The sequence below is a fragment of the Gopherus flavomarginatus genome, chromosome 7, assembly GCF_025201925.1.
Source record: "Gopherus flavomarginatus isolate rGopFla2 chromosome 7, rGopFla2.mat.asm, whole genome shotgun sequence".
Lineage (NCBI taxonomy): Eukaryota > Metazoa > Chordata > Testudines > Testudinidae > Gopherus > Gopherus flavomarginatus.
In genome coordinates this window covers 73,611,234-73,637,135 of record NC_066623.1, presented here as the reverse complement: position 1 = coordinate 73,637,135, position 25,902 = coordinate 73,611,234, and the positions used below count along the sequence as shown (strand labels likewise).

Sequence of the window (25,902 nt, the reverse complement as noted above, 5' to 3'; positions counted from 1 at the left end):
GAGGGGAACCTTCTCCCACCTCCCAAACGGCTTTCGGGTGGGGACCCTTCTCCCAATTGCTTCAGCGCCAGGTCATTTTGCCACAATACCAGGGTCTCCCCTTGGGAAGAGCGGGGGAATTCCCTGGGGACGGGCTCTGGCGACCTGGGGAGCCTCCCTCATTGGGGGCGGCTATGAGCCCCCCAGACCAGAGCATAAACAACCACGCCGCTCAGGGAAGACCGTTCCCCAGACAGCGCCTAGGACCCGCCCCGCCCGTGCGGCGTATGACGCAACCAGTGCTGTAGCCAATCGTGGGCTGCGCGGCGTATTCGAACGGCGCTGGAGGGCGGCGGTCGCTGGTGCGCTTGCTTGGGGGCAGGTAAGTGAGGTCGCTGCGCGGAGCCCGGGGGTGGGCTAGTTTCTCAATGGAAGTGCCGTGCTCTCGTTCTTCCCCCGCTCCACATTGGTCCCCGGAGGTGGGGTCCCCCTGGGGGCTGTTAGTTCTTCCTCCACCTTCCCAAGCCGCGTCCCTCTCCAGCGATGAGGGGGCTACGAGGCTGTTAATGGAATAGATTCCCCGCCCCACCCCCGTTGCTCAGGGAAAGTACGGCCATTCGTGCCCGCTTTGAATGCCTCGGGCCGGGGCTCGTTGCCCTGAGGCAGGGCCTTGCTAACTGCTCCCTGACGCACCCAGCCAGGTGCAGGGCAACGGCCTCGAGGAAGGTCCTGGTGGGGCCCTGCTTTGCCGAGCCCGCGCTCAGTGCACAGGACACCCCGTTAATCCCCTTTAGCCGCAGCATCTGCAAGTGGCTGGGGTCAGCCCTGAACTGCTGCCTTGGGACCTGCCCTTCCAGGGAGCTCTGCCTTCTAAAAGAAGGCTCCAAACGGACCCACCTCAGATCTCGCAGTGCCTCTCAATACAGTTGGATAATGGGTTACCCTATTCGGAAAAACAGGAATGCAAGAAAGATGTTGACTACATTGAGACAGCTGTGAAGGGAGGAAGGGATCGTGGCCTTGCCTTGCCTTCCCAAGCCAAGTGCACTCAGCCAACAGAGTATTACATCTGTTGCCAGTAGTGGGATCTTTATTTTGTTAAAATTACATTTGGGGAAATACGGTACTTTTGACATGTCCTGGCCAAACATTGTATCTTTACTAAATGAGTACTAGTACTGGGGATAGTTCATAGACTTGCACCACTGCATTTGTGGCATAAAAGTGTGTGATTATCAAAAAAATCGTAACAAATTATCTGACCGGCTTTTTCTGAAGAGAATGGTTTGGTGGGTAGAATAATAGCTCATTGATCTCTCTAAGCTTTAACCTAATTTTGAACACTTGGATTTTATGTCTAAACAGAGTTCAGTTATAAATGTATATTTTCTTTATTACTTTCAAAAATTCATAAAATGAAGGCAGCTATAAACTGAGAGATTAATCTTGCTGCAGAAGTACTATTCCTTAAGTAGTTACAAATTACAACTATATATGAACAAGAAAGATAATGTATCTTCAGTCTTAAGCATTTTTAAATCCAAATCAAAATGAGATAAGGATAATTTAGAGACCATAGTAGTAAATGACCCAAAAGCATGTAACATAAATCATTGCTCAAAGGGAACACTCCCGAATCTCTTTGTGCAAACTCCAAATAATGTAGAAGTAGTTTCTTACATCAAACTGATGGCTGGCTAATAGGCTTAGTTTTTGTATTTTGCTCTCTTTTCAGCATTTGAGCTATATAAACTGCCCTGTAATTATGAAAAGTGCAGAACTGGAGAAAGAAATTAACTATAGGAAGAAAATTAAGCTTTTTCTCACTATCAAATCCAAAAACAAAAAAAAGTTAAAAATGGATAGACTTTAAACTTTTTAGTCTTAACTAACACGTGGCTCCCTGCTGTCATGTCAACCTTCCGCACTCTCTGTATGCAGCCCATCCACCTCAAAGATATATTAGCAATATATTTAGATAGAATACAAAATACATGTGGATAAAATACTCTTTGGCCTGTGATGCTGTGTAAAATGTCTGCAATTTTCAAAGGGACCTAAGGGAGTTAGGCATCCAGCTCATATTGACTTTTAATGGCAGTTGGGCCCCTAAGATTGTTGGGCCTTCTTGAAATTCCAGGTGATAGATCTGGATGATCAAAGGCACTGTATACTCATATCACACCTAAAATGTTGCATAGTCAGGAGTGATACACATCTGAATGTGTCTCATCTGTCAAATCTATGTGGAGACTTGTATCATGGAGCCCAACACTAGTGCTTGAGTGCCTCCTGAGTCTTAAAAAATATAAAACACAAGAAATTTCTCCCTTTGGCATCCTAGGAGAAATAGCTTGATTAGTGAAAGTTTGTTTTTTTTCTTCTCTGTTGTGTGTGTGGGGGGGGGGGATATAGGGAGGGGGAAATAAACTATATAGATGAGTTCTTCATTTGATTCTGAACATAGTGTAGTTACTAGTGATTCTTAATTTTTCTGTTTGTGAATTTCAGTCTAGGTATAGTTCCTGTAAAAGATCTGCTTCCTACATTCACAGGCTTTCTCCTTTTGATTGATACTTTCATGGTTCCAGTGGAATTTAGATGTGGGAAATCATCATGGTAGCAGGAGAGGCAGTTTCTTAGGTAGCTAGAGGTAATTCCATGGAGGACTTTGAATATCAGGAGAAGAGCCCTTGAATTGGATTTTCTTCAACTGGGAACTGGTGTAGAGAGTAGAGCAATGGGGTGACACGCCCATGATGACCAATGTTACTAAGTTGGATTACTGCATTTTGTACCATCTGGAGCTTCTTTAGGATCTGTGCTTAATTTTTGGAATACATCTACCCTACTGTTAGAGGTGTGATTGTAGCTCATGTAGTCATACCCACAATAGCTTTAATCTAGCTAACATGGCCAAGAACAGCTGTGAAGAAGTGGTGTCATAGGCTTCAGAATGGGCTGTCTAAACCTGCCCAGAACCCTGGGTACCTACTTGTGTTCCTAGCCTGCATTGAAGCCTGCATCATTGCATCTTCCCTGCTATTTTTAGCCAACTAGTTAGATCAGTAGTTCTCAACCTTTCCAGACAACTGTACCACATTCAGGTATCTGATTTGTTACACCTCACTTAAAACCTCCTTGCTTACAAAATCAGATCTAAAAATATGAAGTGTCTTAGCACATGATTACTGAAAAATTGCTTACTTTCTCCTTTTTACCATATAATTATAAAATAAATAATTTGGAATATAAATATTGTACTTACATTTCAGTTTATAGTATATAGAACAGTAGAAACAAGTCATTTGTATGAAAGTTTAGTTTGTACTGACTTCGCTAGTGGTTTTTATGTAGCTGGTTGTAAAACTAGGCAAATATCTAGATGAGTTGATATACCCCCCTGGAAGATCTCTGCATACTCCCAGGGGCACATGGACCCCTGGCTGAGAACCACTGAGCTAGATTAAAGCTGATACAGGAATGCCTACGTGAGCTTCAAATCATAACTCCAACTGCAGTGTAGACATTCTCTTAGACATGAATTGCAAAAATCACAATTGGTCACAAATGTGTGACTCACTGTGGCCAAACCTGCATCCAACAGGGTGAGGTGCAATGTTGTGGCCAGTAGCATTTTAATCAAATGTGTGTGAGGTTGTCATAAACTGATAGTTAAGGGTTAATGTCTCTTTTACCTGTAAAGGGTTAACAAACAGGGACCCAGACACCTGACCAGAGAACCAATCAGGAAACAAGATACTTTCAAATCTAGGTGGAGGGAAGCCTTTGTTTGTGGGTTTTGGGTTTGTGGGTTGTTCTCTCGGGGTCCTGGACGGGACTAGAGGTGCAACCAGGTTTCTGCCAATCTCCCTGCTACAGTCTCTTATCTATTCAGAATAGTGAGTAAGAAAAAAAGGCGGTTATAGTCTTTTAATTTGTTTTTCTTATTTACAGATGTGTACTTGCTGGAAGTAGCTTAAATTGTGTTTCTGCTGGAGAAAGCTTCTTTCTATTGTCTATAAGCTGTAAAAACCCTGTATATTTACCATCTTGATTACAGAAACAGTTTTTATGTTTTTTCTTCTTTTATTAAAGTTTTCCTCTTTTTTAGAATCTACTTGATTTTTTGGTTATCTTTTGTAAAACTCCAGGGAAGGGAGTCTGCACTCACCAGGGAATTGGTGGGAGAAAGGAAAGGGAGGAGGGAAGAAAAACATGCTCTCTGCGTTTATCTCTGTATCTCTCTCCGGGGAAGAAGGGAGGGGGAAGGGGTGATTCAAGGAGTTGAATCACGGTGGTCTCCTAGTGTACCCAGGGCGGGAAAGAGCTGGGAGGAAGGAAGGAGGGGGAAGGGAAATGGTTCATTCCCCTTTGTTGTGAGACTCAAGGAATCTGGGTCTTGGGGGTTCCCAGTCAAGGGTTTGGGGAGACCAGAGTCTATCAGGTGCTCTACCTAAGTCCTGATTGGTGGCAGCCTATCAGATCTAAGCTGGTAATGAAGTTTAGGAAAATTCATGCTAGTACCCATATTTTGGACGCTAAGGTTCAGATTTGGGAATTATACTATGACAGAGGTAGAAGGGGGATATCATTTACTTTAAACATCAGACTGAATATATATTTCCCAACACAGGACTTGAATACATTGTAGTAAAAATAACTCACATTCTTCAGGATGAAAATAAATATGTTTGCTTTACTTTTACAGATTCCATGTAAAAGCTGGATGGTGGCTCACTCGATTGTAGAGAAGATAAAATTAAAAAATCAAGTTTAATCTCTCAGGAGAAGCTTTGGTTGTATATTTTAAATCCTAAAATTAAAACGTGCTTGAAGCCAAAATGCCTATATACGCAGTTCCTACTAGAAACCACACTGAGGTGCTTGGTGTTTCTTCTTTCCAAAAAAATCCTCCACAAAATACCTCTCCTAAAAGCAACAGGTTTGGACAGCAGCTTAAATCACAGGTACCAGAAGATGAAAAAGATAATTCATTGTCTCTTTCTCTGACTAAGACCAAAGAAATAAATAGGACCTATGTGATTTCTGCCTGTAAAAATGCAGGTGATACTTCAGTTACCTTTAAACCCGAAGGTAGGTTAACTCTCCAGAGAAGAACTGGAGCAAGCAGAATACCCCCTTCTATTGATAAACAGTTGGAGGAGAACACAGCACAAGACATTGAAAGTACCCAAACAGATGGAAGACTTACCCTGAAGCGATGTTTGGGGACTGGATCAATAGAGAAACATAAAACAAATAAGAACAGTGAACCTGGGATAGAAAATAGAGGTTCTGTTGTTGCACAGACAAACAACAAAAATGGATTTCCACCAGGCATTAGTACTAATAACACCCATTACATTAAATCTAGTACTCAGTTAGTTGAAGGTCAGATGAATGAAAAGAGATGCTCTGATCTGAAAAATAAAGATTCCTTTGCTAATCTTAATGGTTCAAGTGGAAATGGGAATAGTAAATGTTTGAAATATAGGGCAACTATTGCTGATGCCAAAATTCAAAATGACGTTCCTAGATCAGCACATTTAATAGCAACAAAACTTGTTAACAGGACTCCAGGGGTAAAGCTGAATGAAAAAGATAATTTTAATGAACTGACTGGAAAGGAAAGGATACAAAATTCAGTTGCTAAATATGGCAGTTTGGAAAAACAAAGAACACCTAGGAAAGGTGGTACAACAGACGGAACAAAAGCTTCACCAATGTGTGGCACTCTTCAGGATGCCAAAAGTCCAGCTATGTCTATTCTTAAGAACAGGACACCTTGTCTTCAAGTTTTACAGAAAAAGAACACCCATGCATCCAGCTCTTTGTCCATACATAGAAGTGCCAGGGCAGAAGGGAGTCAAATATTTATGCCACCTGCTGCACTTAAAGTTGAAACTGTAGCTCAGAACACTTGCATAGAGGAAAATGCTCTCAAAGTAGAAAACAGTAAAGTGACCGTGGCTGTGCGAGTAAGGCCCTTCAGTGACAGGTTAGTAATCAACTGTTTTCAGAGATTGATTTAAACAGTTTAAAATAGTTTCTACAGTATATGTTCAACAGAATCGTTATCTTGTAAAAAGCAACAGAGTCCGGTGGCACCTTATAGACTAACAGAAGTAATTGGAGCATGAGCTTTCGTCAGACTCATGACGTTATTATCTTGGTAGAAGCAATGTAATATAATTTTTAATTTGTTTGTTAGTAATGTTTAATTGCTAATGTTTCCTGAATCATTTCAGTTGGTCGTCTAGGCAAAGAGTTACAGTGCATGATTAAAAAGGATATAGCAAGTATTTTATTTGACCATATTAAAAATCTTCAGCTTTATTTCAGAGTCAACTTTTCATTTTGGTGTAGGTCTATTTTATACACTGAGCTGAATTAAATGTGTGGTATCATAAACATTTTTTATATATATATCAAGTAGGCAGCATGGTCATTCTATTAAAGATGTTCATTCTCTTGACATATGTATATGACAAGATCTGATTTCTTTCTAAATAAAGAAAAAAGCATTAAGAAGCATGTTAATGTAGTTAAGTCTTTTACATGGAGCAGTGACCTATTTTCTACCAGTGGTTTCCCATCCTAGCCTTAAGTTTATTTTTTTTTCTGCAAAATTAAGCTGTTCTTTATTAGATGATGATGTTCTACATAAATGTAAAACACCTTGGCTCTTAAGAAAATTATTGATCACAAAATGTGATTGAGTTGACCACCATAACATAAATGAAACATTAAAAGCAAAGTTATTTGTAAAGTTTGTTTTTGTGTCTTATTCAGAGAGAGAAAAGAAAAAGCGTTCCAGGTGGTCTCCATGAGTGGCCTGGAGACAATTGTGCAACATCCAGAAACAAAACAAGTATACGACTTCATTTATGACTTTTCGTTCTGGTCTTTTGACCACTGTCATCCTAACTTTGCCAGCCAGGAGACGATATATAAGGCATTGGCAGTACCCCTTCTAGAAAGAGCTTTTGAGGGATACAATACCTGTCTTTTTGCTTATGGACAGACTGGTTCTGGAAAATCATATACGTAAGTTTCATTGTAAATGTTATAATTTGGAAATGTTTCTTTTGGAGCTGAATTTATAAGTCACCTGGATTTGCTGAAAGAGACCTAATTTAAATAGGCTTGTAAATGACTGACTTGTTAAGCTTTTGAAAATCTGCTTTAAATGTAATTCTTTTAATAGAAATTAAGACAATCAGAGCTGGGCAAATACTATTAATTGAATACATTATTATGCTATTATATCAAGGGCTATGCTACTTCCATTGTTTGATCTAATGAATTCAAGTCTGAGGCACTGGCTTCAGCTAAAGTAGAATTAACCTTGTTTGGCTGGGCAATATTGAGAAAACCATACTGAAAAAAATGTTATCTTAAAAGCAGTTACAAATGTTTGCCAGAAGCTGGGAATGAGCGACAGGGGATGAATCACTTGATGATTACCTGTTCTGTTCATTCCCTCTGGGGCACCTGGCACTGGCTACTGTCGGAAGACAGGATACTGAGCTAGATGAACCTTTGGTCTGACACAGTAGGGCCATACTTATGTTCTTAAATGTATGTCTTCTAAGGATCTTTGATTTGAATTCCAGTGTTGCATATTTGTAATAAAATCAAACATGTATCAATGTGCCTAGAGGATATGAATAGCATTTGGCAGGCAGCTTTATCAAACCCACATAGGCTTTTGTCCAGAAATGCCTCGAATGACAAAAAATTCTTCTTTACGTAGTAACTTGGCTTCTAGTGAAGTTAATGGGAACTTTTAGCTTAAGGTTAAGGCTGAGCGCTTCTGAAAATCCCACGCTTTTTGTTTGTTGCAGTTTGTCACTGTTTGGTGAAATTGACATGCTAGTGAATATGGTGCTTTATTAAAGAAGCCCTATAAGCAGAAATAGTTATGGCTATAATTTCTCAGGAATGAAAGGAAGGAATGTTTTGAGATGATCCTAGTCTTTTTAAAAACAATCCCCGTCAAATATTTAATCTAAAGAAAGTCAATGGGAATTTTATTATAAAAAGACATTTTCAGCTTGAAATCTAGTCAATTAAAAATTTTTTTTCACATATGTATCTCCCACTGACTTCCTCAGCGCATTTTTGTGGTTTTACAGTCAAACATTAGGCTGTCTTCACTAGAAATGCTGCAACTGCACCACTATAGTACTTCAGTGTGGACACTTGCTACAGCGATGGGAGGGGTTCTCCGGTCACTGCAGTTGATCGACCTCCCCAAAAGATGATAGCTTGGTGAACAGAAGAATTCTTCTGTTGACCTAGCACTGTCTATAATGGGGATTAGGTCACCTAAACTTTTAGTGTAGACCTGGTCTTAGTCTATGCAAAGTTTTGGCAACACAGTTATATTGGCTAGGGACTGTTTTTTGTTTTTCTACACTCTTAGCCCGGCAAACCCACGGTGTAGATGCAACTCGGTGTATATGCAAAAAAATTACTACTGTTGGCACATGCTGCATCTACAGTAGAGGCTCTGGTGTCTTTAACAACTGATTCTTCTCCCAACACCCACACATCAATCAAGGGAAATGGACTACAAGGAAAGAGTAAAAGTGACTATATGCAAAGTACTGCCAAATGCACAAATAAAGAAATGGGGTGGGGGGGAGATAATTTTTCCTCTAAACTTTTCTTGTTGTAATTATCTTGAGCAGTTATTTGCAAAAGTTGTAACTGAAAATATTTAGACAGTGTATTTTTTTTAAATTTTTGTCATTCTTTTGAAATCCTAATTTTGACATGAAGTATTTAGTAAAGGTGGACTAAAACACACATTCAATACTTTCTATAGTATAAAATTGTCATATTTGTAGCAGCCTTCTTAAAAGCTTGAAAATGACTTGTTCTATCCCAACTTTGTCATTTTTCTCTCTGGCAAACATTGATTTGTACCTCTCTTTACTCAGCTTCACAGTTCTCAGATGTTGGCACAACACTTGTGCAGGGCTTTGATTAATTTATGATTGCATAGCTCTTTACTAGAAGTACATAAGACACTGTACTTCCTACTTGAACAATGGCTATTCTATATGATTTTTTTAAAACAAGTTTTTCAGTAGCTGTGTAGGGGAGGAGAATGAAGAGGACAGTACTCATTTTCATGTTAAACTAGGTCACATTTTACAGCGTTTTAAGGTTTGAAATAAATTAGTACTGTGTTGGGATTATAGTTTCAGCACAGATTTCTTTATACTACTGCAGCTATTAATGTAAACATTTACCAGCTGACTTAATGTCTATTTTTTTGAATAGAAACTGAAATTAAATTGAACTAAAGATGCAAAACTCAAATCAAGAGGGGTACAAACTGGAGCTAATGAGGTGATTAGTACAGGAACAATTATGCCAGATCTATTTTCGAACAAACTGGTGGTCTTCAAGTGAATTGGCCTCTATGCCTTATTTTTTTTTTAAATAAATGTTGGTATAGTTTGAAATGTGTTTAAGTATGAGTTTTTCATAAAATTAGTAGTAATGAATTCAAGAAGTTGGACTGGTAGACAGGACTTGAAAGGGAGGCCCATAAACATCAATTTGGAATCTGAGGATAAATTGGTTTGTATACACCAGGTCAGGTATTGATAACTTTTTTCCTGATCCTTACATGTCTCTGATTTATTTCTATAATTAAGTATTTGCATAATTTAGAAATGCATTTGAGATTTGAACTGTAAATTGCTTCTCGGCTCTCTGTGAGCTAAGATCAAGCGTGAATAGTCTTTTGGTTTTCCAAGGCCGTGATCAAGTGTCTTGATGGTTTTGGTCTTTTAGCCTCAAGATGAAAACCTTGTCTGTGTCTCTGGGACCTTGAAGTCAAAACATTATCTAAGTTCTATCTGGTCTTAACTGCAACATGATTAATATTTACATTAGGCAGATAAATGTAAACATCTTCTAAAAAACTACAAATACATGTACGTGTGTGTGTGTGTACGTACACCAGGGGAAGACAACCTATGGCACGGGTGCCGAAGGCAGCACGCAAGCTGATTTTCAGTGGCACTCACACTGCCCAGGTCCTGGCCACCAATCCGGTGGGCTCTGCATTTTAATTTAATTTTAAACGAAGCTTCTTAAACATTTTAAAAGCCTTATTTACTTTACGTACAACAATAGTTTAGTTATATATGATAGACTTACAGAAAGAGATCTTCTAAAAATGGGTTACTGGCACGCAAAACCTTAAATTAAAGTGAATAAATGATGACTCGGCACACAACTTCTGAAAGGTTGCCAACCCTTGGTGTACACATTCTTTTGTAATTACAGGATGATGGGATTTGGTGAAGAACTAGGAATAATTCCAAGATTTTGTGAAGATCTTTTTACTCAAATAGCACAAATGGACACACAGCAGGTATTGTGTCAGAAAGCTTATTTCTGTTGTGGCTGTACTGAATTAAGGTATATTGTTATCAAGGATTTTGATATTTCTGTCATTCTACTCTTTAGTGCTATTTTACTTCCTCCTAGTTTCTGTACTCTGCTGCTGCTTTAAATTTTATTTTTGCTAGAACTGACAAGCAACGTTCTCTAGACAATCCAAATAATATATTGTGCTATAGTCCCGTATTAGGAGTAATACAAAAAGAGGTATGTACATACTCTTGGTGCTGTTCCAAAAGGCTATGTGGTTTTTTTAATATATACTTTTTGTGTTTAAAAGATAAAAATTTACAGAAAGAAGGGTAAATAAAAATCCTAGCACATCTGGTGGTGCTGTATACAAATGAAACTCAATAATTAAATAAAACCTGCCTGATGGTAGCTATTTTTACTCTATTTAAAAACAACCACCCGTCCTCTAAACTTTTCTGATTTTGAAATTTTGAGAGATTTAAGAGATCCCCAGTGTAAATGGCAGTGGTTATTCTGGGTTTCCCTCTCCTTAGTCTTGGCAATGTCTTACTATTGGACAAGTCTGCACTGTATAGCAGCCTTTCTGTTTACTCAGAGCACAGCTTATTTAATGTCAAGACCTCAGTTTTCTTACTAGGGTATGTGCAATCCTTTCCTAACTTAATGAATGTAAGCCCTTCTTCATTAAAATTATTACAACAATTACTTTTGGGATAAACACGGGTAAGCATAATATGAAAAAGAACCCAAGTTTGAACAATTAGATGAACTGTCTCTGGTTATATTAAAATGATTGTGAAGTCATCTTTTAGTTCATGTAAAGCTCCAGAATTACTTAAGAACAATCTTTTAGGCCTGATCGCTACACAATTTTTGTATTGGTGTATGTGACTCTTTTACAAAAATAGTTATACTGACACAACTCCTAGAGTGGATGCAGTTAGATCAGTGTAAAGGTGTCTCATACTGGAGTATAGCTTATTCCCCTTACCATATGGGAGTAGCTGTACGATATAATTGCATTCTCGCTAATGGGGTTGTACCACTTTCACTATTTGTATTATCATAGTGCCTGGGGGCCCTAGTTATGGAGCATTGTGCGAGGGCCTGTGCAGATGCAAAACATAAAGACAGAGAGCTTGCAACCTAAATATAAGACATCCGATGGATATAGACATACTAGCAGAAGAGTACAAGGAAACAGTGAAGACAATACTGGTCAGAATGATAGGCAGTGGTCTTGGTACACCAGCATCTTAACTATTGTCAAAATTTTTGTAGGTACCAAGACAAAAGAGCATTTAAAGGAGGTATTTCAAGGAGGATAATTAGGTAGCTTTGCGGATGGGGGTGAGTTGGCTGTGAAGGGCCTTCAAAGTGAAAACAAGTAGCTTATGTTTGATGTGATAGAGGAGAGGGGAAGACAGTGGAGGGGTGTAAAAAGAGAGGTGACAGCATCAAAATGCTGAGCTAGGATAGTGATATTTGCAGCAGAATTCTAAATGGATATCAGTGGGGCTAGATTGCATTTGTCATATCCAGAGAAAAGGATGTACTAATTGAGATGTGAGATGACAGCCTGGATAAGAATTTTAGCTTTGTGGATAGATGAGAGGCTATACCTTTGAGGTGTTATGCAGAAAGAATTGGCAAGATTGAGACATAGCCTGGTTGTGAAGACCTGAGAGAGGTCCAAGTTGAAGATGACACCTGGGGCATGGCCTGATTGATAGGACAGGCAGGATGGTGGTGTTGTCTACAGTGATTGAGAATAAGAGCTTTGTTTAGCCATGTTGAACTTGGTCTGACAGCTGGATATTCATGAGGAGATATCAGACTGTCAGGGTTCCTTCCCCACTCTGAACTCTAGGGTTACAGATGTGGGGACCCACATGAAAGCACCCTAAGCTTATTCCTACCAGCTTAGGTTAAAACCTGGTACTCTGCTACCACCAAATGATTTAACAGGAAACAGAGAAAGGACCACTTGGAGTTCTTCTTCCCCCCAAGCCCTTACACCCCCTTTCCTAGGGAGGTATGAGAATAATATCCTAACCAATTGGTTACAAAAGTGATCAAAGACCCAAACCCCTGGATCTTTGGACAATGGAACACAGAAAATTGGAAGGGAGGAATGAGGGGCATCCTCCAAAGAACACACAGAAGGAGCAAATAGAGAGGTAGGAGAATAACAGGGAGAGTAAAGTTTCAGAGAAGCCAACGCAGGACAAGACTTCAAGAAGAACCTGGTTGACTATATCAAAGTCAGCTAACAGGTCAAGGAGAATGAGGATGGTGTACTGATTCTGAGCTTTGGCTAAGAGGAGGTAACTGGAGACTTTGGCGAGAGCAAGGTCAGCGGAGTATAGAAGGCAGAAGCTAGATTGAAGGTGGTGTAGGACTGAATTGGAGAAAAGGAACTCCAGACAGTGATTGTAGATAGTTTGTTAAATGAATTTACGGATGAAAGGAGTGGGAGTTGGAAAGACAAGTGGGATTAAAGGTGTTTGGTTTTTTTAAGAAGGGAAAGACTAAAGCATGTTTGTATTGTGTAACTTTTGTGTTTAGACAAGCACTTACTTTTAGTTGATCTACTGAATCCACAGTTAGAAGAACATTCCATAAAGTCTGTAGACCCTCAAGCCTGGATTCATTTTCCAAAGGAAAAGTAGCAAAAAGTAGGGTCCCAAAGCACAGATAGACACATGGAGGACAAAGATAAGATGCAAGCTTTGTCCCAAAGTTTTTCTCAATACTCAGATACATTATATATGTTTTGGTACAGTAACTTACATGGTGAAATGGAGACAGCCTTTCAGTTGTTTGAACTTCAGCGCCTCAAATCTGTCTTATCATACAGTTTATATGGGTGATATCATCTTTCAGTATAATAACCTTCTCGATTTCTCAGGACAACAAATGGTTGGTTGTTTTTTGTTCCTCTATGATACCTTGTTTGATTCTTTCAGGAAAGGATCGATTATAATTTAGTGGGAAGTTCTTTAAATACTCTATTAGAGCCTATGTTATAAACCCTAGAAAGCAACATGTTACATCCATTGCATTGGTGCTACCTACAGTAACATATCAGGGGAGGGGCTGTGTTAGTCTTTAAGGTGCCACTGGTCTCCTCATTGTTTTTGTGGGTACAGACTAACAAATTTATTTGAGCATAAGTTTCGTGGGTAAAAAATCTACTTCAGATGCATGGAGTGAAAATTACAGATGCAGGTGGTATTATACATTTGTAAGGTAACTCCCTTCTCTTCATGTATAATAATGCCTGCATCTATAATTTTCACTCCATGCATCTGCAGAAGTGGGTTTTTTACCCATGAAAACTTATGCCCAAATAAATCTGTTAGTCTTTAAGGCTCCTCGTTGTTTTTCTAGATTAACCGTAGGTCATGCCATCTGAAGAAAGCAGTTGCATATGCTAGAGTTTGTGGAAAAGCAGGACAGTCCCATTACTCCAAGTTAGCATGTTGGAAAGGATGCTGAAACTGAATCATTTAGTGAGCCAAAAAGCATTTCAAGGAGAAAAATTGTGGTGTTCATGCAGAGAGGAACATTTATCAGATGGAGAGATCAACAAACAAAAAATGATCCAAACTGAAGAATCTGCAATTAGTTGAAAACAAGTATTACAGCTTCTATAATTTTGCTTTGGAATCTTTGAGAGGAAGTCTAGCAGAAGGGTCACGAGGGCTGTTGAGCAGATTAAGACAATGGCTAATCTGTATGTGGTATTTCATGGTAACTTGGTATGTATATACCGTGTATACCGATGCTATCCAGAGAGAAGGATGGACTGGGGTTTTGTTGGGTGATTCTTATCACTAGAGGTTCTTCCAGAGATGTGCTTTTCTTGTTTCTATGGTTACTGGGTTTCATGCTTTGCTAAGAGCGAATTCCGAATAATTTGGTAGAGCTGGCTGTTTTTTGGTATTGTACTTTTTTATCTAGACCAGAGAGCTTAAGAGAGGACTGAGACAGCTAAATCTCACCTTGCTGCAAATACAAGATGCACTCCTTGGTAAGAATGGTATGGATGCTCCCTAGAAAGAATGTTTTTAATGTTTTCTTCAGTTTATAAATCTGATTTTTGAGATTATTATTGAAGGAGATATTAAATGTAAAACAGATGGACATGTGGCTTATTTTTACGTCTTTGATGCTATTGTTCACATATGTAGAGATAAACTAGAGATCAGGAACATATAATGGCTTTCTTATAGGAAAGAAAAGGTTGTATACAAGTGTTTGGTGACTAAATGTTAAATTTTGATGACTATAAAATAGTGAAGGTAATTTTGAGTGAAGTTTATACAGAAAGGTTTCTTTGTTCTAACTTGCTTGGAATTTCTTTATCTATTGCCAAAGTATTATTCAGCACATCAGCATACATAAATATATTGGTATTCACAGCTAAAAAGCTTATAAATCATTTTGCTTTACTGTGAGGCACAGAAATTATAAAAGGTTTGTTAGGCATTGAGGAATCTAAGTAGTATATTACTCTTTATTGCTAAATTCAACATCAAATTATAGTTTCTAATGAATGCCGATAGAGTGCATATAAGTTGTCTGTGCTTATGTGCTGTGAATAAGTGATTCTGTTGCCCTAAATCATCCAAGTTCTATTTTTATCTGCATTGTCAGTTTTTTTACTTCAGTCATCTTTGCTCCTTAGACAACATATTTTAATTTTATAAATACTATAGGAATTTAAGTGAAGGGGTGAGTACTTACACAGAAAATGCTCATTCAATAAATTAAGATAATTGTGGATACCAGTTATAAAAATGCATGTCCCTTTTCTGAGACATGGTAATAAATCACCAAAGTGTGCCAGCTCCACCAGTCAGAATCTTTATTTCATGTATTGCATGTATCATACTGTGCAAACTTAGTCCATAAAAGAATATGGGACTCCTGCAGGAGTGAATAACTTTTTTTTATGTATTAAAAGCACAATGTTGCTTGCTGTGGTTTTTTTAAACATGATGTGTCATAGCTGCGGAAAGCAGTGAGTAGAATTGTAATAAGTTTGTATATTTAAGATTTCTTGTCTAGGATCTTGCTGTTGGAAGATGACTTCAGAATAAAAGCTTGCAACGGTGGTGTAGAATACCTGCAGCTGCCATTAAATTTGTTGACTGGAAATGACAAAAGAAGTCTGATAGAATATCTCACTCGTATAATTTGTTTTTAAATTAGAATTTGTACCATCTTGAAATGAGCTATTTTGAAGTCTACAATGAGAAAATTCATGATTTGCTCATCTTTAAAGCTGAAAATGGACAAAAGAAGCAACCTGTAAGTTACTACTCATACACTCTTAATATATCTGTCAATATACAAGCTGTAGTGCCACCTGCCTTCTAACTGGAAGGATATGGTAAGCTTCCTGTCAGGCAAGCTTGGAAGTTGTTGTATAGGTAGATCATGTAGCAATGTTGTTGTGTGATGTGCTCATTGCTTTCTTCTTGCTTGCTCATCTCTTAATATTTTTACCTTGTTATAAATGTTCCTACTAAATGAGTTACAGAGAAGATGGTACACGTTAGTCTGCTATGAAGCATCTTTAGCTATGTAGTCAGTGCCTAGAACTTACGCTGGTTCAAATTTTAAAAATACATTGATATGCCAGTTTCAATTAAAAACTGTCAAATTTTAAGAAGTTTTTTAGATTTAAGGTTGTTAAATATTAACTGAGCAATATTTCTCAGACTAGATTTTATTTTTTCTCCACTACTGCATGATCAAAACGTTTTCAGCGATAAAATGAACAAATATACACTGATTTTGGGGTTCTCTGTTCACTCAAATGCTGTTACTAATCTGTCCACCTTTCTGCTACTGATATTGATGATGTCACTGCATAGAAGAAATTTAAAAACAGAACCAAGGTTATTTCTAATTAAAGTAACACTGTGAGAGAGCTGGAATCTGTAGCTAGGGCTTTAATTTAATTTTGCCCATCAGTCTTCCAAGTAGAGGAATTTACTTTTTTGAGGATTGTTCTCTGAATATTTTCTTTGTAGGGAGGATTGCCATCCCTCTAGGATTAATTCCTGCAGACTCCAGGACAAAAATTAATCTTTAATTAAAGACTGTCATGTGATGAAACCTGCAGGAATATGTCCAACCAAAATTGGCAACCCTACTTCATACCAAATTAGTTGAAGCAGATAGCAAGACAGACAGCATCTGTAAGAAACACACATTTAATCCCTTCCCCAAAATTGTGATTTGATACTTTGATTTTTCTATCATTTCCCTAACTCCAATTCTAGGATTTTTGGGGTCCCTCTTTTTTGTCCTCTTCTGCATTTACATTTTGGGGTTTCTCATGTATGCTCCCCAACTCCCCACTTTGGAGGAGCAGAGCTTGTCCATTCAACCCTAAAGTCTTGTTTTAAGTAGGATTTAAAGGTGTGATGCTAGATCGAGTAGCTAATTAATTCCTTTTGAAACTCTACGGAGGCAAGGCAAGTTGCTAAACTACTAAATTGTGTTGAAGAACAACTTGTCATAGAAGGTATTCGTTAGATTGGTTTAGCTAATATGTTCTAATAACACACCTAATGTACATAAACCCTAAGGCTTTGTCTTAGCTTTAAAAAAAAATGTTTTTTACATTGAGAGAGATCTTGATGTAAAATCCTAGTGGAGACAAGATGCAGGTAATTTTCACCTTGATGTAGCTGGTCAAGATCAATCTTATTTTTCCCTTACCTAGAATTGGCTTTGACTAGCTACACTGATGTAAAAACTACAGTGCCTTGCTTCCACTAGGATTTTACATCAGGATAGTTACTTTGATGTAAAAACACACCTCTTTGCAGTGAAAATGTAGCACTGTGGAGTGGGGTTGGGGAAATCAGAACAGTGAAAGAACATTTAGAAGGAAGCGTTGGACAAACTGAGATCAAAGGGGAAAAACAAACAAGGAAGAGGATAATGCAAGATCATATGCTGCCTGTAAAAGCAGAAGATCATAAACAGATATAAGAGAGAGAGTAAATTAAATGACAGGAGTGGGGAAAAATACAAAATGAAGAGGAGAGGGAGGTTACTAAACCAAGAAATACTGAAGAGAAGAGGAGGAAACCCCCCCCCCCCCAATACACAGCATTTATTAGTGAAATGCATTCCTTTATATTTAGCACTTTTTCAATTCTAGTTGTCTGCAGAGCACCCTACAGCTCTATGAAATTGGGAGGGTTAGGCTGGACAGTGATTTTGGGAGAATATGTTTGCTGATGGACTCGGGCTAAATTTCTGTTGAGTCTTGGGCATGTAATTAAGTGTGTTGCAGGTATTTTTAAAACTTCAGTGTCAAAGCAGTAAAGAATGTTTCTAGCAAATTCCAGTTATGAATTTTCCTCAATTTTGTTTTGTTCACACATTGTTACATCTTCGGTTCTATCTGGTAAGCAACAGTATATTCCAGTTTGTGACCTATTTTGTCCTGGTTACTTTTGTAATTGAGAACTCGTTTTCAGTTATCATCCTGGTAAAATAAAGGTTTTATTCTTCTTCTTCTAATGATGTTACTCTGGAGCATGCATTGAACTTTTTTTTAAGACCTTCCTTCACCCCTCACCCCTCAAAAAAAAACAAAAAAGAACCCCTTCATACCATGACATGTAGAAAAATAATTTTTCACTTCTATTTTCATTAGGTTTTTTTTTACTTTTAAGAGATTGTTGCATAATTGTTAGGACACATTCATATATTTGAATAGCTTTTTCTTTTACAATTCTCAACAGCTCCGTGTAAGAGAACATCCAGTATTGGGGCCATACGTGGAAGACTTGACAGCGTAAGCCTTAACTATTGTCATTCTAGTAAATACATTGGCCTGATATGGCAATATGCTATTATTGTTCTTATGCCTTTATGCAGTCCCATTGACTTAATAAAGGCTCTGCAGATGTAAAGGTCAACCCTAGCAGGACTGGGCAGGACCCTTTATTCTGAAAAGACTTGCGCACATGCTTAACTTTATGATGTGTAAATAATCTCATTGAGGCCTGAGAAACTGCTCACAGTGAGTAAAGTTAAGCACGTGTGCAAATCTTTGCAGAATCAAGGCCTAAGATCCTGCCCAATCTTGCTGGGGTAGACACTTAGGCTTGCATGGTGCGGTTGATGAAGTTCGGCTTCAGTGTATGTACTTGTTTATAACTCAGTAAATTTTTTTCAAAAATTAAACCACTAATACCTTTTGTAGAAACAAAATGAACTGGTTTGAACTAGAACTATTTTTGTTTTATAGGAACATAGTCAGTTCTTATTCAGATATCCAGGTAAGATGATGATGTTTTTAACTAATAAAAATCAGTCTTTTAATAGTTGTAAGTAAAAATCTTTCTTTTGCCTCATGACTGCTCCTTTCTTTACTTCTGAATGCTTGTTTTCAGTGATGATAAACATGAGCTTACAAAGCCTAGTCTGTTAGCCTATGACATCTTATCTGATCTTGCAGCTGACTACATGTGGGCAGATCCTTGTGCCCATGTGAAGTTACTTGCAGGATTGGGGCCTAAACTTATTTCAATTTCTCATTTAAGCTTAGACAAAAGTAGTAGTGGTTCAATTTTTCCTTTTGCTAACACCAGCGTCTCAAAAAGTTTGTCCCATTTTGGCCCCTGTGATTAGAGGTGGGGAAAAATTGGATCAGTAATGCTCAAAACATTGATTAATGTTGGGATCCTACATAAAAGTATTTTGTGGGCTACCAACATTTTCTTTTTATTGGCCCACACTACCACCAATACCAGCTTGTAGATACAGTGTATTCATTTTTGTAGAGCTCTTTAAACTTTTGTTAGCTGCTCACAGAATCCTTTCACTTAATATCCTGTCTGTTATCTCTATTATCAGAGTTGGCTCGAGCTAGGAAATAAACAGAGAGCAACTGCTGCCACAGGCATGAATGACAAGAGCTCTAGATCTCATTCTGTCTTCACCCTCGTGATGACGCAAACAAAGGTATAGTGTGACTTTTTTTCTTTTTAATTAGTGCAATAATGTAATGATGGAAAATTCAATTATTGTGTGCTGCCTAGAAAAGAATGAAGAAGGGGAGGGTTGTGTTAAATATACTGGGCTGAATAAAGAAGTAGTAGTCTTGCTTTCTAAATAGCCAGGTCTGGTTTATTTTATATACTCGCAGTACTACTGTTTTTTTAAAAAGCATATTGTAAACATGTCTGAGTCATACTGTAAACTTTACAGGACATTGCTTTTCTAATGTTTCTGCACTTATCTGTACTTATTGCACTATACAAATATGTTCATGGTTCAGTTATAGCAAGGGGAGAAAATCCTATAATTCACAGTTTTGAATGTTTATGTCCCAGTGATGTCTCTCACTTACCTGATCTGGGTCAGAGAGAGGATAATGCAAAGTGTTCCAGGCACTGTTAAACGAGAAGCTACTGAAACACACCTGTGCACTCAGGTCAGTGTCACCTATCCCCAGCAGACATGAGCTCTGCTCTCCCTCCTATAATTTTGTATGTAGGAGACAGGCAACCTCCACAGAGACAAGGGTAGAAAAGGAAGCAAAGTAGATAGAGCTCTTCCCAAGTTTATGGACCTCCAATTTTTTTCCTCCCACAGATTTTTTTTCCTGATTTTCCTCAGTTGCTGCCATCACCATACTTTGCCCTGTCTTCCCCATTGGGGCATGTAGGTCAGTGTCCTTTTCACTCACCAGTGCTTTAGTCTTGCATCAACAGAAGTCCAAGACAACTTGTAGTGACTTCAGTGGGTGCTGGATTGAAGCCCAAGTGAGTAATAGTCCTGATATGCTCCTGAGCTAAAGTAGCAAAATGTACTGCTAGGCTGCATTTCATTTTTTACGACTTCTACTTATGCTTATGCAGGTGTGCTACCGGAAATCCTCAGGTGTTTGTCTCTGGATACTATTTACCATCCTCGCCTTAATCTTTTTCTTGTTGAAAGTTATACTATATCTTAAATGACACTCTCATTAAAAGAGTAAAATGAGAAAATGTTTAATGCATTATTTAAAAGTGAATAGCATGGTGGATCTGACTCTTCATGGGGTTTTTATTTTGGTGATGAGTCATAATCTGCAAAATTAAATGTTTTTTCTCAGTGCAGTAATCTCTTTTCTCTAGACAGAGTTTGTGGAAGAAGAAGGGCATGATCATAGGATTACCAGTCGCATAAATCTAATAGATCTAGCAGGCAGCGAACGCTGCTCTCCAACTCAGACCAGTGAGGAGAGGCTGAAGGTAAACTGCATTTACAGTTTTGTGACATATGGTTTGTCTCAGAGTACAGTATTGTGAGGCCATGAAATGCAAATGCTTTAGGTCTGCACTTGTAAGAGAAGACCTGTTGGTCTCCAGGTTGAATGAATCTTGATGTAACAGTGTCTTTTGCATAGCTGCTCTGGTCTTTTCACAAGACGGGGAAAAAAAATTAATTCATGTAATGTCTGCTGAATATTCTGTACTATTCATAGAGTTAAATTTAACTTCTTTAATTGTTCAACAATTTCACTGTTTAAAATGTATGTGCATATAAATTATTATTGATCTGAGTCTCACATCACAAGTTCAGTATAAATCCTGAATCAATGTGGAAAACATCACATCTGCTTTAACTTGACTTGATTATAAAAAGACAGGAAAAAATGGTTTTCTTTGGTAGTTTTTGTATCAGAGGCTTGGACATCTTTGGTTTGTTTTCTAGTTACCTTCCAAAAGGCTAGATATTAAATACTTGCTTTAGCTTTTATCCCATATGTCACACATTTATTGTAACTTTACAAAGCTGAATATTCTTTTATGTCTAAAACAGGGGAGAAAGCACTTGCTTAACTCTGTTTTTATAATGCAAAGAAGCTAAAAAGAAGGCAAGGGGAGTGCTCTATATGTGCAAGTACCTTTCCTAACCTGCTCTAAAACAGTCGAAACACTGTGTAGAGTCGGAACTCACTCCTCCCTGGGGTTTGGCATTATTAACAAAAAAAAAAATTTACAATAAGATAAAATGTATCCCAAGTCTTCTCTAATGTTGCTCCTTGGAACTGCTTAGTCCAAAACGTAGGTCTTCATTACATCAGATTGAAGATCCTTCTGGGCTGCTCTCGTTTCCATTATATCAGTGTTGGATTTCATACAGTACATCTGCATCAGAGTCAGCATGATTCACTTAGCATATCCCGATAGGATCAACAACGCCTGTTAATAGGATGGGTTCATAGGAGAATGCCGCTAGCCTGTTAGGCTCTGTTTTAGTAATTTGCCCTTTAAAAAAAATCTAAGTAGTAATGTTTTATGTTCAGAATGAGGCTGTGCATTTATTCTTATTTCTGCTTTATATAGGAGGGCGTGAGTATTAATAAATCACTGCTGACTCTGGGGAAAGTTATTTCTGCGCTTTCTGAGCAATCTCAGAACAGAAAGAGAGCTTTCATTCCTTATCGGGAATCTGTCCTTACGTGGTATGTATATTCCATGCAGCGCTACTATACAGTAATCTTGATTTGTGGAAAACAAAAAGATGAGACTCTTATCAGATGGTAGATTCATGCATCTGTAGACTTTCACTTCTACAAATTGTGTGAAATAACTATTGGATGAAGTAAAGTAAACTTGAAAAATACTTTTATTTTCATGTACTGCTAATTGTGGGTACATTTGAGGACCGGTATAGTCTTCCTCAGTGTTCTGTACTGTAGATGAAGAAATGTGCTGCTGATGTCTTTTCTTCTCTTAACAGGGCCCTCATCTCTCTGCTGTTCCCTTTTTCTTCTGGCACTGAAGAGATTGCTTTCACATTTTTTAGCATCTGTTGAACACTAAAACTTCCTCCCACAAGAAAGAAAACAATCTCCTATTCCCTATGTTCTCTTATTTGCTGGCCTTGCCTTTTTGGCTCCGTAATGGTTCTTTCTCTCCTAAAGACAGATTTTTCAGCAGGTTGCTGGCCTGATCGAACTAGTGACTGGGGCGGGCATGTCACATTAGGCACACAGTACATGAGAGGACTTTATGGTCTTGATCCCATCCCTGACCCTCTCTCCTTGGCACAACACTCTCTCAACCCTCATCGCTGGCATGACATTGTGAAACTAGTTCAGTGCACCTGGGAATCTGCTAATTTTTTATAGATTAAGGACAAACCCTAAAACTATGAAGTGTTGGTTAGCTGAGTAGTTCTTATACCACCATTCATCTGTCTCCTGTAGATCAGCTGGTAGAGGCAAGTGGCCTGGGGCTTATGCGTGCCTGACACCTAAGTTTATTTTAGTCAGAATAGGGCTTTCTGTAAATAAAGGATTTTAGTTTCCATTTCTTCATTCTCGCAGCTGTCATAAATACTAAATCTGGAGTGGGAAAAATGCACATGGGGAGAAGCTTCTTTTGATTCAGGAAAGGAAAAGAACTTGGGCAAAGTAAAAACTATTCGTCCTTCCGCATTCCTCTCTCATTGTCCACTCTGTAGCAAGGTGTACTGTCTTGCAAATTGTTATTGCTATTAGAACTTGCTGGGCAATGTCATCTGAATTATAGACTATTTTAATCTATTTTAATGCAGTTTTATCACTAAGATGAAAGCAGTTGTCGATTGCACCAAAAATTGATTTATGACCTATTCCCATAACTCTTAAGACATTTTCATCTGAAGTCTTCCATGGTGTTGGTGCACCAGTGAAAATATAAACAAATATAAGCAGGCATGTTTTTTCTGCTATATTTAGGCATTTGGGATCAATGTTTTCCAAAAAGAGGAGAACATAAATGGAAAGCAAAGGAATGCTTGTGTATAATAGTTTCTATGGTTTGTAAGAGTCTTTTAAGTAGAATAGAGTGAAATTATGTAGGTGTATAAGTATTTGATTGAATTTTCTTTAAGCATAAAAAAACCCTTGCGTATCTGTAAGCAGGAACAGGCTCGTGTTTTGGATTTGACTATCTGGTTGAAAATCATCTTGAAATATATAGTAAATCACACAGGCTTTTTTGTATTTAATTCCTTATGAACTCTGAGAAATTAATTTGGTTTCAATGGTGGGAATAATTGTTTCATTTTCTTGTCAATGAAGGTTATTAAAGGAAAGTCTTGGTGGAAATTCAAAAACGACCATGATTGCCACAATAAGCCCTGCTGCCAGCAATGTAGAAGAAACCCTTAGCACTCTTCGATATGCTAAACAAGCTCGTTTGATAATCAACATTGCCAAAGTAAATGAAGATGTGAATGCTAAATTAATTAAAGGTAAGGTGGGATTTTTTTTATTTGCAAGCATTTTTAAATTAATTGTCCATGATGTTGATATTAATACTCTTGTAATGATTGACAGCATATTTGATGTTTATTCATTTAACATTAAGATTTTTCTAAATAACTGGCTTTAAACAATTTACAGGCCTACTAATTTTTCAAAACTGGAGATACTCTTTTTTCTTTGATACAGTTTCACAAACTTACATCTCAGTATTTTTTATAGGTTATGTTTTTTGTTTTTGAGCTTAAACCTATGCCCTATTTGAAGTAATTAGGTACTGTATATATGTTTGAATGTACACACTTTTATAGATATCACAGCATTCAGTTAAATGTGTTCATTTCAGTTGTGTATTCAAGCAAACCTAACTTTTCCTTCCATTTATTTTTGTTTATGAAACAAGGAAATTAACCTTAATTTTTTACATGTAATTTGACATTATGGTTGAGATTTTAAAAAAGTCAGGAAATTCAGTTCGATTCCCACAGTGATACACAAAATACAACATGAGTGAAAGGTGGTCAAATTAAAGTTGAATTTCCTAAAGTCTGTACACTTAAAAATCTCAGCTATAATGTTGCTTTTATGTACAGTCAGATTGTAGTATACTTGCACATGATAAAGAGCACTGTGCTGCACTAGTAGTCGTTGACGTCAGTGGTACTACTAAATTGCTATGCAGTGTGAACAAGGAGATCAAATTCTGGCCCTTAATTCTCCACACAAAATAGTTTTATTGTTCCCTCTGAGTGGGGTCAGCAGCAACCTCTTTAGACACATGCTATTGTACTCATATTTAGGACATTGTTGTATTTTGTAGACTGTAAGTGTTCGTTCAACCTGAAGTTTCCCTTTTTGAAGAGAAAATAACTTCTCTGGCATTTAGTCGTATGGTGCTTACTGAAAATGGAGGAGGAAAGTCTTTTATTGCATAAAAATGAAGTCAGACTTAATATTATGATTTTCTCCAGTCTGAATTATGAAATAATTTACAGCTGCATATATAATCATTGTATTACCTGTGGGGAACATTAGTATTGCAGCCAATAGGCAAGTGCAGACTAACTTGCAGTGATACTGGAGATGAGTAGTATTGTGGTAACTGGGGTGTAAAAACTGGCATTGTCCCCTTCTTGTTAGGTTTGCTGAGGGGATTGGGTTACTATCACCTCCAGTGGTGCTTGGTATTCATGCTGAAGTGGTTTTATGTAGAGATACAATGGGATTGATTCACAAAGTAGGATATTATTTTACTTATTAAATTTGAGTACTTGTTTGTTTTGTTTACATTTAAAAATCAAAAATAGATGAGAACCCAGCAGGTGTTGCACACAGGAAATAAAATAAATGAAGACGTGCTTAGGTGGATGGCAAACAAAAAGAACCAGGGTGTATTCTAAGAGAGAGAGAACCAGTTGTGTTTTCTAAATTAGCAGCTTCTTCAAAAACATTATGCAGGTTGAAAACCTGGCAGTACTTAACTGGAATCTGTCTACGTGCTATATAATCAAATGAAATCAGTTGTATAGTGTAATAAGCTATTGTCAGCACTCTAGTTGATCAGTTAATTTAGCTAATGCTTCCTTGGGGGACATCTCTTCAATTGGTGTGACCTGTGTGTTTCAGAGAATAGCATGATATAAAAGTGATGTCTAGACCTTAAACAAAAACATTCAGTTTGCCATCTCTCAAGGCACACTATTCAGTGTGCAGTTTAGCAGGTTATTTAATGTCTCACATTTCAGGAGTAGTGACATAAAATTATTTTCTCGCTATTCTTAAAAGTAACAAACACAGACTTTTGTACTAGATGGGCATGTTAAAGCTTGGGTGGGATACTTTCTATTTAACATAAATTCCATATTGCCAAAGTGAGGATAAAATCCTCAGACTTACTGTTAAAAAAGAATGAGGTTTTTTAATATTAAACACCTGCTTAATGTAGGATCCTATGTTTACTTTAAAAGCTGAGTTATGTTTTTATTTTTCAAATGTAGAACTGAAAGCAGAAATTGAGAAACTGAAAGCAGCTCGCAAAAGTACTCTAAATAGAGATCCTGAGAAATATAGACAGTATCTGCAAGAAATAACATCCCTAAGGGTAAAACTACACCAACAGGAGAGGGATATGGCAGAGATGCAAAGGTGGGGTAGTCATTAATGTCTTCTGAATATTAAGTAGTAGTCTTATAAATATTGGAATAAAATATCCCTAAAGTAATTATTTTGATTTCTTT

General features: G+C 37.7%; 1 protein-coding gene across 1 annotated transcript in view; it reads left to right on the top strand.

The window, feature by feature from the left end:
• Positions 1-202: 202 nt before the first annotated feature.
• The window catches only part of KIF14 (kinesin family member 14), an 80,117-nt gene continuing 54,417 nt past the window's right edge, over positions 203-25,902 (top strand). The window contains exons 1-12 of the mRNA XM_050961494.1: positions 203-361; positions 4,691-5,980; positions 6,775-7,029; positions 10,294-10,381; positions 15,604-15,702; positions 18,162-18,214; positions 18,671-18,701; positions 19,279-19,386; positions 20,544-20,660; positions 21,759-21,877; positions 23,483-23,655; positions 25,663-25,810. Coding sequence (XP_050817451.1) covers positions 4,824-5,980; positions 6,775-7,029; positions 10,294-10,381; positions 15,604-15,702; positions 18,162-18,214; positions 18,671-18,701; positions 19,279-19,386; positions 20,544-20,660; positions 21,759-21,877; positions 23,483-23,655; positions 25,663-25,810 — 2,348 coding nt within the window. The 5' untranslated portion in view covers positions 203-361; positions 4,691-4,823. The remainder of the gene's footprint in view (positions 362-4,690; positions 5,981-6,774; positions 7,030-10,293; positions 10,382-15,603; positions 15,703-18,161; positions 18,215-18,670; positions 18,702-19,278; positions 19,387-20,543; positions 20,661-21,758; positions 21,878-23,482; positions 23,656-25,662; positions 25,811-25,902) is intronic.